Source organism: Choloepus didactylus, chromosome X, assembly GCF_015220235.1.
Source record: "Choloepus didactylus isolate mChoDid1 chromosome X, mChoDid1.pri, whole genome shotgun sequence".
Taxonomy (NCBI): Eukaryota; Metazoa; Chordata; class Mammalia; order Pilosa; family Megalonychidae; genus Choloepus; species Choloepus didactylus.
The window spans coordinates 40955700-40972021 of record NC_051334.1 but is presented as its reverse complement, the minus strand read 5'-3'; the positions used below and the strand labels follow the sequence as shown (position 1 = coordinate 40972021).

General features: G+C 37.2%; 1 protein-coding gene across 5 annotated transcripts in view; it reads right to left on the bottom strand.

Moving 5' to 3' along the window:
• USP9X (ubiquitin specific peptidase 9 X-linked) overlaps nt 1–16322 on the bottom strand; it is a 144987-nt gene that overhangs the window by 52976 nt on the left and 75689 nt on the right. For all 5 annotated transcript variants that reach the window (XM_037822178.1, XM_037822181.1, XM_037822180.1 and 2 more), the window contains exons 16-18: nt 4773–4860; nt 1922–2264; nt 203–298 (exon numbers count right to left, since the gene is read on the bottom strand). In XM_037822178.1, the coding sequence (XP_037678106.1) occupies nt 203–298; nt 1922–2264; nt 4773–4860 (527 nt within the window). The remainder of the gene's footprint in view (nt 1–202; nt 299–1921; nt 2265–4772; nt 4861–16322) is intronic.

Sequence of the window (16322 nt, the reverse complement as noted above, 5' to 3'; positions counted from 1 at the left end):
ATGTCTAAATAAGTATACTCAACATAATCCCAATCACCTCAAGATAATTATCAAGGCAAAACTCAGTCAGCATTTTGTAAGAGAAATATGGACTAAATATTTTACACATTTTTAATAAGAGTTGAAACAAAATTTCCGATAACAAGAGTTCTTTCAATCAGAATTCTAATTTGTGGAAGTTTTAATGCACATCAATCCTCACCTGATTGACCTGTAACCTCGGACCAAGGTTTGTGTATATTTCTTTAAGGAGATCTATAGCTCTGCTGGCAATATCATCATTACTTTGAATCACAACCTAGGTTCAAAAAAAAATAGTGTTAATACCTTTCAAAAAATGTATTTATAGGGCATTTAAAGTCAAACCATATCCTCAGTTATTTTTAATACAGTATTCAATAATTTAATGGCAGTTGACTTTGATAATCAGTCAAATAAAATTAAGTGAGAAATTGACCAAAAGAAAGAATACAGGCAAAACTAATTTAAGAAACAAACACACATTTTACTAAGGATAAAACATGCTTTGCCCAGTATTATTTAACCCTGCAATTCAACATCTTGGTAACCAAGTAGTGAGACATTCAAGGAGGAATTCAAACTAACTAAAAGGAAACAGACTACATGAAATACAGTTTAGCATAAAGGGTTATACCCACCACCCATTTCTCAGATCTTTAACACTCATCTAATTGTATCAGTGGTTTTCAAAGTTCATTCAGAACCGAGGGCTTTGAGGAGGTGTTTCAGGACTGACCCCTGTAAGACGTTTGGAGAAGGAAAAGAAGGGAAGCATGGGGAGACTAAGTAGAAAGAAGCAGGCCTTCCTTGTTCACTTCAACTAGTTTTATATTTTGGAGAATCATGCAAACCTCGTTTTTTTTTTTAATTAATTTTTGAACATTTTTCATTACCACACATACAAAAGTAATAAGAATAAAAATTAAAGTGAAAAAGAACAATTAAAGTAAAAAAGAAAACTGGGTGCTTTTTCTTTTTTTTTTTTTTTTGTCCCTGTTTTTCTACTCATCCATCCATATACTGGACAAAGGGGAGTGTGATCCACATGGCTTTCCCAATCACATTGTCACCCCTCATAAGCTACATTTTTATACAATCATCTTCAAGAGTCAAGGATTCTGGGTTGTAGTTTGATAGTTTCAGGTATTTACTGCTAGCTATTCCAATTCATTAGAACCTAAAAAGCGTTATCTATATTGTGCGTAAGAGTGCCCACCAGAGTGACCTCTTGGCTCCTTGATTTTTAAAAGGGTTTCCTGTTTAAAAACGTATGAGAACTACTGACTTAATAGAACATTTAAATACTTAAATACTATGGTAAACATTTTAGTCTACAGTTTATAGAAAAAGATTTCATATGCAAAAAAACAACATGAACTGCTGAATAACAGGTCAGATTTTTAAAGACAGGAATAATATTAATACTATCATGATGGAAAGATTAGCTTTAAAAATAGAACATAGGTTTTATTCCCCTAGGTATCTAAAAACATTGCAAGTTAAACAGTGGCAATAAAAGCATACACTATAATCAATTTAAATAAAGCTTTCTGCCCTCTATTTTAGCATTAAATCTATAATAATCTAAAATACTGAAGGGGAGAAAAATGGGGGGAGGCGGACCAATAACTTCCATGGGGGAGGCATGAAAGATTTGTAGGTAGACAATGGTTAGTGCACTTCTAAAACAACACAACAGGAACATCAGTAGCAGAAGTGAAAAGACGAGAGTGGGGGGAGGTGGGGGCGGTGGCAGGGAACCATTGGCAAGTAACATAAAGATGAACCATTACTACCCCAGACTCCTGGAATAGGCAACAGAGCAAAAAAATTACACACGATTCATATGTGAAAACTACTTCAGAAACAACACTTACAAATTTCGCACTTTTTCACTTACCCGCCAAAGGTAGTCTAATCCTATTAACTCCAAATCATCCATCATATAGGCTCTCCTTTTGGCTACTAGTTTCCCTTCTCGACAATTCACAGCTTTGAAGAAGCGCTCAAAACATTTCATGCCATTTTCAGTTAACAGAGAAGGATCAAGCTGAAGCACATTACTTTCAAAGAAGTCCTTATTAATATCAGGATCTAAATCAGGTTCATCCCCCATCAACTTGGAATACCACTTAAAACAGGCTTCACGATCACAAAGGTAAACTGCATTCTCTGCTAAGCATTTCCATATTTGTTTTGCCTGAGGAGCACAGAGCCATAGTTGGCCATCCTTCAATAAAAATCTTGAAAAAAACATAAAAAATTAACAATTAGTATCTTCATAAGTTTTCTTCTCAAAAGCAATCTAGCTGGATACATAAGAAATAAAGCATTTAACATAATTATATTTTAACTACAGATAAAAATGTCAGTTCATTCAAAGGATCTTATTTCTAAACCTTTATCTGGTATTAAAAAATACTAGATATAAAAATTAATTCATTTAACAAGCACGCATTTTCCTACTATGTGGCAGAAACTCTGCTAGGTGATTGGGCTTAAATATGAATAAAAGACTCATTCTCTGAACTCAAGTAGTTTATTCTTTGAAACCAGTCCATTTTACAAGTATGTTTAATAGGTTTTAAAATAAGACTTAATGTCCTGCTTCTATGGCATCATTGGAAAATGAGGCATTCCATGAAGTGACTTAAATTTTAATACCTTCTGAAAGTCTAATATTCACCAGTCAGTACTTGGCCACATTCAATAATCAACATATGATTTAAACTTACGTCACTTATCAATAGGATGTTTATCAATTATTCAGTGATACTTTCTAAGATCTTTTTAGTTGCATGACTGTTGGTTTGCCATTAAGACAATTCTACTACAACTATAGACTCTTTCTTCAATTAGCTTTCTAATTTCTTTTAGCATTCCTGCACCCAATTTGTCTGCCACGTCTAGGAATAACAGAAAGAGAACACCTCATTTTATTCTGTATAACTTTACACAAAATTATTAACTAACATCTTAATGGTAGCACCATGCCCATTTACAGATTAAGGTGCACATACTTAACATCAGGCGGTTTCCTATCCATTTCCAAGATTTTTGGACCTTAATTTTAAGGTCTTTGATATTTTCAAAAAACTGCTGCACTTGAAGAGGGCTTGCAGCATCTAGTCCTATCTAATCCCACCCATCCCTAATTTAAAGATGAGGAAACTGAGGTCTGGTATAATAAAATTCAGTCATTTTCAAAGTTTTTTTTTTTTTTTAAAGATCGCAACAGAAACTTCTTCAAACAAAAGTCTTATACAGAAATCCAATGTATTAAGTAAAAGTGGAGCTATATCAGTTGTTGGAAGCAAAGAGAAATAAAGAAGGAGAAAATGGGGATGAAATTCCCCACCGTTTGTTCAGAAACCTTCCAAGGCACCTCTGTCAGAAGCCCTAAGATTCCTAGGCAAGTATGAAAAATCACTGGTATAATAGAAAGAGCACCGACTTTGAAATCACCAAGACCTAGTTGAGAAGTCCAACACCATAACATACCAGCTGTGTAACTTCAAACAAGCTACTTAAACCCATCAGAATCTGTTCTCTTATTAAACAAATAGGAATAATACCTGCCTCACTAAGTTGCTATGAGGATTAAATGTAAATGTCAAGTGTTTAACACAAAGCCAAATATACAGCTGGCACTAAACATTAGGTTCCATTTTCCTGAGTAAATTACTATAGGTCACATAAATACTAATAGAGCAGGTACTAGAATAGGTAAGGAAAGGTCCTCTGATACCAAACTTTAATACAGCAAAAGGATTTATAACCATTTTTTTGTTGTAGTAAAACCTAAGGGATGTAACATGGGCCAAGTACATAACACTGGCTCACTATGGCATTGATTCTCAATCTGGGAAGGCATCTATCCAGGTGGTTAAAAAAACTAACCAAAACAAACAAAGAAAAAACTTACGTAAATTTCCCCCCACAAATAAGCACATAGCCCAATAAATAGAAGCACTTTATAACACAGTCCAAGAAGAAAATTCCCCAGAGTACATACCAAAACAACAAATGCAATTAATTTTCTGAAGCACTGAAAGTCTGAGCATTTCCCCTTAGCATACTTATGAACCAAACAGGTTCTTCTGCCATATAATGCAGTTTTGAATTCGTAAGAAAACTCTCATTAAAGATGTTAACGACAAAAGTATTTTCAAATTCTTAAGTGTATACTCATTAAAAGCAATGATCAAATCCAGCCTTGGACTACATTTGGACTCTGGCTTAATGGAATAAACTGTTTTTCCTTATGCCCATCAGAAAGAATGTTATTAACATAATGACTTCAGAAAGCCTTTGTCAGCTCTTGTTAGTATAAACAGGACAACACAGGACTCAAACCACCCTGCTGGGGTGCTGGCCCCGCAGCCTTTTCCCCGCTTTCCTTAGTACCCATGACATCATTAATGTCAAAACATGAAAATGAATCCTTTAAAAATAAACACATTTCTAGTTTAAATAAATATGAAAATCAGAACCCAATTTTAAAGTTTAAAATGTGTTCTCTTCCAATATTACAAGAAGGAAAAAAACTAAAACAAACAATAACTTTAAAATATTTAGTAATGCCCACACAAGGAAATGTCATGAGAATTTTAGGCAACAATTTTCAAGTGGGAAACATTCAACTGCAGGGATGGAAAGGCTGCCTAACAAAGATGTAGCTATACAGCACATTAACTCTGCATTCCTTAACTGTTTCTTAAAGAGAGGAACACTAATTGTTTAAAACAAACCTAAGGAAGTTAAGCCGTTCTTGGACTTCTTGAACATGACTATATCTACTTCCCAGCCTCACAGTTTGTGGGTCATAGTCTTCATGATCTGCAAATTAAGAAAAAATCATGCATTATACACACAGATATCTACATTATTGCCGACTTTAAAGAAAGGAAATAAAGTCAGTTGAAAAGTCATTAATAATTTATCATTAAAAGACAACCTGAAATCCAATAGTGGTTTCTATGCATCTCCTATTTTCCCCACAAAAATAAACACTCCTTATACATAACCAAAAGAAAATTAACGTGTTATCAAAAATAATGCTTCAGCACAACCCCTTCACCCAATCTTCATAGCCACTGAAGCACTCTGTGATTACAGCCAAAGACTGCCCTGAGTAGTGGTCTGTAAACCGACAACTGAGATACAGTAATATTTCCTCCAATTTATTTACTACCTGTTACACTGAAATCTCTGTGGAGAAAAATATTTTGGTATAAAAAATAAATAATATTAAGAGAATTATGGGGAGATGATTCAGTACTCCCAGCAGAACAACTATTAAGCAAGTAGCAACCATATGAAACAACTATTTTGAAACTCTGGAGGCAAGTAGAACACTGTATAGCATCCAGGAAAAAGTCTGAGGAAGAGGCTGGTAAATAACACCAGTAAGCTGTTCACTCCCTGCAGTGGTTACTGGCACCCATACCCTACTTTCAGGGGAGGCCACCTTGGGGTCCAACCCCTGACAACTCACTGGTGCCAGAAAGAGAGGTAAAATCCTCTCCCCAAGACCAGATGTGGGCGCAGCCAATAACTGACAACTAGTTTTGATTAGCAACATTGGAATGCTAAGGGCCTGGCTCTGAGGGCTACTGTTGTTCCACCCCGCCCTGGACAAAGGTGGTGGCAGAGGAGACTTAAAGATACTGTGCTTCCTCAGGACTGCAGGGGTCAATTACTGCAAGGGCTGTATTTGCTGGGCAGGTCAAGAAAGCTCAGCTGTGGGGAGCATGGAAGACGCTCTTGGCGCCCTTCCTGATCCCCTTCACAGGGCACTTTGGAGCTCGTCTGTGACCGCTTCGTGGACCTCCGGGAAAGACTGACTTGGGAAATGCTTTCTGGCTTGCCGATCATCAAAGAATTTTCCCTCCAGGCAAAAAAAGTTTGAGACAAGGAAAAAAGTGTAAGAAACTATGAGGCAGACAGACAGGAGCAAAGGACTGCATGCTTAAAAACACCCAGGAGAAGGAGGTCTGTCTCCTGGGAAATAGAGGGGCTGATAAAACATCTGTAAATGGAAGAACTCCAAGCACAGGCCTGAGACACAGGTCCAGAAGGACAGTGAAAACCCCGTAGACTGCATTCACCTACCTGATAGGAGGGCTGAAGCTCAAGAAAATTTGTCTTATGACCAGCAGGTTACAATATCAAGAAACAGACACCTCAGGAAATAAATCCCCGAGTTACATTCTAAAATGTTAAAATGCACAGTGTACAAGAGTTTAAGACAAGCACAGACACAGGAAATGATAGTCCACCCAAAGGAAGTGGCTAAAAATTCCATAAAACACCAGCGAAGAAGACCAGAATGTAGGCATACTAAACACACACACAGACACACAGATCTTAAAAATGCTCAAGGAGATGAAGGAAAATACAGAGAAAAAACTAAAGGATATCAGGAAAACAAAAATGAGCAATATGAGAGTCTTCGTAAAAGAACAAAACAGAATTACTGGAATTGAAGACCACAATAACTGAAATGAAAAATACCCAAGAGGGTTTCAAGAGTAAATTGGAGCTGGCAGAAGAAAAAAATCAGTGTTGAAGACAAGACATTTGAAATGAGTCAGTCTGAGGAACAGAAAGAAAAAAGAAATATTAAAAGCAAAAATAGCCAAAGACACCTCTGGGCCACAATCAAGTACAGCAATATACGCATTATAGGATTCCCAGAAGTAGAAGTGAGAGAAAGGGGCAGAAGGAATATTGAAAAAAATAATGACAGAGAACTTCTCAAACTTAGCAAAAGATGTGAATATGCATATCCAAACAGTCCAGAGAATACCAAACAGGTATATTGATCACTAAGGAGTACAAAGGACAAGGAGAGAGGATTCTGAAAGCTGCAAGAAAAAAGCAACGTGTTATGTACAAGGGAGTCCCAATTAGACTGAGTTGCCCATTTCTTATCAGAAACCATGGAGAAGGTGGCAGTGGGTTGAAATATTTAAAGTGCTGAAAGAAACACCTACCAGTCAAGAATTTTGTATCTGATGAGAATTTCCTTCAAAAATGAGGGAGACATTAAGACATTCTCACATAAAAAGCTGAGGGAATTCATCACCATTATACCTCCCTTACAAACAATGCTTAAAGTGAGTTCTTCTACTGAAAGGAAAAGACACTAGATAGTGTTGCAGTGTTGCAAAATGGCATAAAAAAACGAACACCTCAAGTAAAGGTAACCATATGGATAATTATAAATGGCAGTATTACTGTATTGTATTATTTAGTACATAACTACTGCAGTTCTCATTTCCTACAGGTGCTAAAATGCGAATGAATAAAAGATAATGAAAAATCTATGGTTTTTGACATACAAAGATGTACACTGTAATAACAAAAAAAATGGTGGGGAGACAGTAGGTTATAGGAAAAAACTTATGCATCTGCTATTTAAGTCAAGTTGGTATCAAACCAAATATGACATATATTTAGGATGTTAAATTTTCACGCCATGGTAAAAACAAGGAAAACTGATGAAAAATATACCCAGACAGATATGAGAAGGAACTTGGTATGTTACAGTAGAAAAAAATTTAAAAATATAAAAGTAGACAATAACAGAAGAATTGAGGGACAAAAAAGGGGTAAGACTTACAAAGGTTAAATAGCAAAACGACAGAAGAAAGTCTTGCATTATCAATAGTGACTTTAAAATTGATTAAACTCCCTAGTCAAAAGGCAGAGATGGGAACAATGGATAAAAAAGCATGACCCAACTATATGCTATCTTCAGGGATGCACCTTAAAATTAAAGATATAAATTAAGTTGAAAGCGAAAGGATGGAAAAAAACATACCATGCAAGTTAGTAAACAAACGAGAGCTGGGGTAGCTATACTAGTATCAGATAAAATAGACTTTAAGCCAAAAATAGTTACAAGGGACAAAGATGCTCATTATATATTGATAAAGACGTAAATTCAGCAAGAAGATGTAACAATTATACATATAAATGCACCTCACAGCAGAGCCTGAAAATATATTAAACAAATACTGATAGATTTCAATGGAGAAACTGATGGCTCTACATCAAGATACCACTTTAACACACCATTCTCAATGATGGATAGAACATCTAGCCAGAAAATCAACAGACATATACAGAACATTTTACCCAAAAACAACAACAAAATATACATTCTATTATAAAAGAGCCAAAATTATAAAGCCTCTGGGAAAATGGAGGAATAGGGAGGGAGTGGCAGGGCCCATCCCTAGCCCCAAAGTGGCACGTAGACAGAAACTGACCGAAATGAACTGTTCTAGAGCTCCAGAGACCAGGGCAATTCTGTGCAGCATCCACGAAAGTGCTGGACAAAGAGACTGAGAGACTGCATCAGAAACTAATTCCATCTGTGCCTGCCGGCATCCACCCCCCACACTTGAGGCAAGCAGCAGCAGGTAGCCCAATTCTTGAATGGTAGACTCCTACGGACTGGGACGGCCATGGGAGCCCTCTGTCCCAAGTAGAGAAGGGAACACAGCCTAGTACTGAAACAGCTATTGGCTGGCAAATTAAGACCACTGGATCCTGCTGTTCTAGCCATCCATGTCAGGCACCGCCATGCCAGTGTTTCAACTGTGCCAGAGGTGGAACTGTCAAAGGGCCAAAAATAGCCTACCTTCATAGGGATGAGAGGAATAGGTTACCAAAGATCACCATCTGCTGCGCAGGTTAGGAAAGTGCAGCCTTGGGAAGTAGAAGAAAATACAACGCTTTTTGGAGTCTTTCCTGACAGTCTCCCTAGGGCCTTTTGGATCTGCTCTGTGCCCCCGTGCGGGTACCTGGTCCAGTTTTGGATGGGAAATACAGATGAACCAACTGTAAAAGGAACCTTAATGCAAACCCAATCAACAACAAAATCCTCGACAAGACAGAGAAGCTGACCATCAGAATAAACCCATCAAGATAAATCACACGCTCAGATATCAGCAAAAAATTACAAACCATACTAAGAAACAGCAAGATATGGTTCGGTCAAAAGAATAAATTAAGAAGTTGGAAGAGATACAGAATTTGGAACAATTAATCAAAGATGTTCAAACAAATCTCCTAAATCTATTAAAGGAGATGGCTAAAGAGATAAATGGTATTAAAAAGATACCAGGTGAAACTAAGGAAGAATTTGAAAGCATGCAAAGAAAAATAACAAAACTTAAGGGAATGAAAAACAAAAGAGATGAAATAAAAAACGCAAGAGAGGCATACAACAGTAGATTTGAAGAGGCAGAAGAAAAGAGCAGCAAGCTAGAAGACAGAGCATCTGAATTTGAACAGACAGAAGAACAGATGGAAAAAAGAACAGAAAAATTTGAGCAGGGTCTCTGGGAAATGACTGACAACATGAAGAGTAGAAACATATGCCTCATGAGTGTACCAGAAGAAGGGAAAGGGGCAAAAAGAATATTTCAAAAAATAATGGCCGAAACTTTCCCAACCGTAATAAAAGACATCAAGATGCATAGCCAAGAAGCCCAACATACCCCAAATAGAATAAATCCAAATAGACCCACTCCAAGACAAATACTAATCAGACTATCAAATGCCAAAGATAAAAGAGAGAATTCTGAAAGCATCAAGGGAAAAGTGATTCACCACATTTAAGGAACACTTAGTAAGAAGACTAAGTGCCAATTTTTCAGCAGAACCACGGAGGTAAGAAGGCATCTTAGATGAAATGGACAATTTCTTAGAAACACATACACAACCTACACTGACTCAAGAAAGAGACCTCAACAAACCAATCAAAAGTAAGTCAAGATTGAATCCGTCATCAAAAACCTCCCAACAAAGAAATTCCCTAATACCAAAGCTAGATAAAGATATAACATGAAAGGAAAATTACAGACCAGTTTCTCTAATGTGACGCAAAAATCCTCAACAAAATACTTGCAAATTGAATCCAACAGCACATTAAAAGAATTATACACCAAGATCAAGTGGGTTTTATTCCAGCTACGCAAGGATGGTTCAACACAAGAGAATCAATTAATGATGTACACCACATTAACAAATCAAAAGGGGAAAAACCACATGATCACCTCAAGCAACCTCTAAAAGGCATCTGACAAAATCCAGTATCTTTCCCACAATAAGAACACTTTGAAAGACAGAAATCGAAGGAAATTTCCTCAGCATGATAAAGGGCATATATGGGGGGGGGGGACAACGACACAGGCAACATCATACTCAATAGTAAGAGACTGAAAGCTTTCCCTCTAAGATTGGGAACAACACAAGGATGCCCAGTGTCATCACTGTCATTCAACATTGTGCTAGAAGTTCTAACTAGAGCACTTAGGCAAGAGAAAGAAATAAAAGGCATCTATCTAAATAGGAAAGGTAGAAGTAAAACTTTCACTATTTGCAGACATGATCCTATATTTAGAAAGTCCCGAAAGATCTACCACAAAGCTACTAGAGCTAATAAATGAGTTCACCAAAGTGGTGGGACACAAGATCAACATACAAAAATCAGTAGTGCTTCTACACACTAGCAATGAGCTATCGGAGGAGGAAATGAATAAAAAATTCCATTTATAATAGCAACTAAGAGAATCGAACGAATTATCTAAGAATAAACTTAACCAAGGATGTAAAGGACCTATATTAAGAAAACTAAAAAAAATTTCTCAAAGAAATCAAAGACGACCTAATAATTGAAAAGACATTCTGTGTTCATGTACTGGAAGGCTAAATGTCAACTGTACCCAAATTGATTTACAGATTCTATGCAATCCCAATCAAAATTCCAACAGCCTACTTTGCAGAAATGGAAAAGCCAATCATCAAATTTATTTGGAATAGTAAGAGTCCTCAAATAGCCAAAACATCCTGAAAAAGAAGAATGAAGTTCGAAGACTCACTTCCTGACTTTAAAGCTTATTACACAAAAGCTACAGTGGTCAGAACAGCATGGTACTGGCATAAAGATAAACATATTCATCAATGGAATGAAATTGCGAGTTCAGAAACAGACGCTCACATGTATGGTCAATTGATTTTTGACAAGGCTGCCAAGTCCACTCAACTGGGACAGAACAAATGGTGTTGGGAAAACTTGATATCCATATCCCAAAGAATCCAAAAGAGGACCCCTATATCTCACACCTTATACAAAACTAACTCAAAATGGATTAAAGACCTAAATACAAGAGCCAGTACCATAAAACTCCTAGTAAAAATCATTGGGAAACATCTTCAAGATCTTGTGGCAGGTGGTGTTTTCCCAAACCTGACATCCAAAGCACAAGAAATGAAAGGAAAAAAAAAAAAAAAGATAAATGGGACCTCATCAAAATTGAAGACTTTTGTGCTTCAATGGACTTTGTCAAGGCAGCCTACTCAATGGGAGAAAATATTCGGAAACCACATATCTGATAAGGGTTTGATACCCAGAATATATTATATAGAGATTCTACAACTCAACCATAAAAAGGCAAACAATCCAATTTTAAAATGGGCAAAAGACATGAATAGACATTTTTCCAAAGAGAAACTACAAATGGCTAAAAAGCACATGAAGAGAAGCTCGACTTCCCTAGCTATTAGGGAAACGCAAATCAAAACTACAAGATATCATTTCACACCTACTAGAATGGCCACTATTAAACTGAAAACTACAAGTCTTGGAAAGACTGTGGAGAAACAGGAACATTTATTCACTGCTGATGGGAATGTAAAATTGTATAGCCACTCAGTAAGAAGGAACGATCTCGTGAAACATATGACAACATGGATGAACCTTGAAGACATAATGCTGAGCGAAATTAAGCCAGGCACAAAAAGAGAAATATTATATGCTACCACTAATGTGAACTTTGAAAAATGTACAACAAATGGTTTATAATGTAGAATGTAGGGGAACTAGCAGTAGAGAGCAATTAAGGAAGGGTAACAATAATCCAAGAAGAACAAATAAGCTATTTAACGTTCTGGGGATGCCCAGGAAAGACTATGGTCTGTTAATTTCTGATGGATATAGTAGGAACAAGTTCACAGAAATGTTGCTATATTGTGTAACTTTCTTGGGGTAAAGTAGGAACATGTTGGAAGTTAAGCAGTTATCTTAGGTTAGTTGTCTTTTTCTTACTCCCTTGTTATGGTCTCTTTGGAATGTTCTTTTATTGTATGTTTGTTTTCTTTTTAACTTTTTTTTTCATACAGTTGATTTAAAAAAGAAGGGAAAGTTAAAAAAAAAAAAAAGAAAGAAAAACAAGGAAAAAAAAGATGTAGTGCCCCCTTGAGGAGCCTGTGGAGAATGCAGGGGTATTCGCCTACCCCACCTCCATGGTTGCTAACATGACCACAGACATAGGGGACTGGTGGTTTGATGGGTTGAGCCCTCTACCATAAGTTTTACCCTTGGGAAGACGGTTGCTGCAAAGGAGAGGCTAGGCCTCCCTATATTTGTGCCTAAGAGTCTCCTCCCGAATGCCTCTTTGTTGCTCAGATGTGGCCCTCTCTCTCTGGCTAAGCCAACTTGAAAGGTGAAATCACTGCCCTCCCCCCTACGTGGGATCAGACACCCAGGGGAGTGAATCTCCCTGGCAACGTGGAATATGACTCCCGGGGAGGAATGTAGACCCGGCATCGTGGGACGGAGAACATCTTCTTGACCAAAAGGGGGATGTGAAAGGAAATGAAATAAGCTTCAGTGGCAGAGAGATTCCAAAACGAGCCGAGAGGTCACTCTGGTGGGCACTCTTACGCACACTTTAGACAACCCTTTTTAGGTTCTAAAGAATTGGAGTAGCTGGTGGTGGATACCTGAAACTATTAAACTACAACCCAGAACCCATGAATCTCGAAGACAGTTGTATAAAAATGTAGCTTATGAGGGGTGACAAGGGGATTGGGAAAGCCATAAGGACCACACTCCACTTTGTCTAGTTTATGGATGGATGAGTAGAAAAATAGGGGAAGGAAACAGACAAAGGTACCCAGTGTTCTTTTTTACTTCAATTGCTCTTTTTCACTCTAATTATTATTCTTGTTATTTTTGTGTGTGTGCTAATGAAGGTGTCAGGGATTGATTTAGGTGATGAATGTACAACTATGTAATGGTACTGTAAACAATCGAAAGTACGATTTGTTTTGTATGACTGCGTGGTATGTGAATATATCTCAATAAAATGATGATTAAAAAAAAAAATTGTATAGCCACTGTGGAAAAGTTTGGCGGTTCCTCAGGAAGCTAAGTATAGAATTGCCGTATGATCTGGCAATCCCGTTACTAGTTATATACCCAGAAGAACTGAAAGCAGGGACACACACAGACATTTGTACACTGATATTCATAGCGTCATTATTCACAATTACCAAAAGATGGAAGCAACCCAACTTCCATCAACAGATAAATGGATAAACAAAGTGTAGGACATACATACGATGGAATATTATTCAGCCATAAAAAGGAATGAAGTCCTGATGCATGCAACAATATGGATGAAACTGGAGGACATTATGTTGGGTAAAATAAGCCAGACACAAAAGGAGAAATACAGTGTGATCTAATATGAACTAAATACAATGAGCAAATTCATGGAGTTAGTATCTGGAATACAGGTTACCAGAAGACTGAATTGAGGATACAGAATGATGAACTTACGCTTAATTTGCGCAGAATTTTAAAATAAGGTTGATTGCAAATGGATAGAGGTGACAGAAGCATATTACGGTGTGTGTAAACAACAGTACTGAATCGAGTGTGGCTGAAAGGGGAAGTTTAGCATTGTGGGTATCACTGGAAGGAAAGCTAGAGAATGAAACAATGGATTGTATAGCATAGTAAACCCTGTTATGATGAAGGTGGTTAATAGTACAAATACAAGAATGTTCTTCCATAAATTAGAACAAACGCATGTCACAACTACAAGGTGTTAATAATAGGGATAGTGTAGGGGGCAAAAATGTACCTAATGCAAACTATGGACTACAGTTAACAGTACTATCTTAACGTTCTTCCATCACATCAAAGCTAAGTGTCAGTAATAGGGGGATATAAGGGGCACGGGTTTTTTTCTTTTAGGAGCTATGAAAATGTTCTAAAATTGATTGTGGCAATACAAGCACAGCTCTAATTATACTGAGAGCCACTTTGGCTTGGATTGGACTGTATGGTGTGTGAATAAAACTATGTTGGAAAAAAATAAAAAATACAGGGAAGCATCTTCAGGACTATGTGTTGGACAATGGTTTCTAAGACTTTACACCCAAAACACAAGCAACAAAACAAAAAATAAAGGGAACCCTACCAAAATTGAAAACTTTTGCACCTCAAAGGACTAATGCATACAAGTAAAATGATAACCTACACAATGGGAAAAACCATCTAGAAACCACATCCAATAAACACTTAACATCCATAATATATAAGAAAATCCTTCAACTAATTAACAAAAAGACAATCCAGTTAAAAATAGGCAAAAGACTCGAATAGACATGTCTCCAAAGAAGATATACAAATAGCTAAAAAGCACATGAAAAGATGCTCAACATTATTAGCCATCCAGGAAATGCAAATCAAAACCACAATGAGATACCATTTCATACCCACTAGAATGGCTGCTATTAAGAAAAGGGAAAATTACAAGTGTTGGAGAGGATGTGGAGAAATAGGAACACTCATTCCTTGCTGGTGGGAATGTAAAATGGTGCAGCCGCTGTAACATGGTTTGGCAGTTCCTCAGAAAGTTAAGTACAGAATTATCATATGACCTGGCAATCCCACTACTAGGTATATACCCCAAAGAAATGAAAGCAGGGACTGAAACAGGTATTTTTACACCAATATTCCAAGCAGCATTACGCAGAACTGCCAAAAGATGGAAGCAACTTGAGTGTCCTCAACCGATGAATGGATAAACAAACTGTACAATTATTCATACAATGGAACATAATTCATTCTTAAAAAGAAATGAATTTCTGCAACGTGACGTGAATGAACCTTGAAGACATCATGTTGAGTGAAATAAGCCAGACACCAAAGGACAAAGTATTGTATGATCACAGTGATATAAAATAATTAGAAAAAGCAAACCCCTAGAGTCAGAATCTAGAATATAGGTTACCAGGGGATAAGGTGAGCATAGGGAATGGGGAGTTGAGGCTTAAAATGTACCTACTGGGAATGATGGAAATGTTTAGGTAATGGATGGTGGTAGTGGTAGCACAACATTGTGAATGTCATTAACATCACCGAAATATGTATCAATGTGGTTAAAAGGGGAAATGTTAGATTGTATATATAGTAACAGAAAATTAAAAAATCCAGAGAACTGCACTACACAGTGAGCCTTAAGTTTAACCATGGAATAGTTAATAGCACAATTATAAAAACGTGCATTCATCAATTTTAAGAAACGTTCATACCAATGCAAGGTGTTAACAATAGGTTGGTATATGGGAATCCTGTATTGCATGCATGACTGTCCTATAAACCCACAACTTCTCTACTACAGAAAAGAAGTAAATTATAATTTATACCGAGAAAGTTAGGGTGACATGAGGCTAACAGTACAAAGTTATATAGTTATCATCATCACCATATTATGAAGGGGTAGTGTGCCGGTTTGAGTGTATTATGTCCCCCAGAAAAAGCCATATTCTTTGATGCAATCTTGTGGGGCAGACAGAATAGTGGGGATTAAGTTGGAATGTTTGAATTAGGTTGCTTGCATGGAGATGCGCCCCACCCAACTGTAGATGATAACTGATGGGATATTTCCATGGAGGTGTGGCCCCACCCATTCAGGGTGGGCCTTGATCAGTGGAGCCATATAAACGTGCTGACTCAAAGAGACTGAACTCAGTGCAGCTGGGAGTGACGTTTTGAAGAGGAGCAAGCTTGCTAGAGAGGTACGTCCTGGGAGAAAGCCATTTTGAAACCAGAACTTTGGAGCAGACGCCGGCCGCGTGCCTTCCCAGCTAACAGAGGTTTTCCGGATGCCATTGGCCATGCTCCAGTGAAGGTACCCGATTACTGATGTGTTACCTTGGACACTTTATGGCCTTAAGACTGTAACTGTGTAGCCAAATAAACCCCCTTTTTACAAAAGCCAATCCATCTCTGGTGTTTTGCATTCTGCAGCATTAGCAAACTAGAACAGGTAGGAAACCTATCTTCCTATTATGACTATAGGTAGGTGTTGGTAACTGAGCCTCGTTTACATTGAAAATTATTTTTCAGAAAATAAGGCAAGTCTTTTGGTTTTGCTTTCATCACAGCATAATCAATGAAAAACTACAGCAAAAAAAAAAAATTTTTT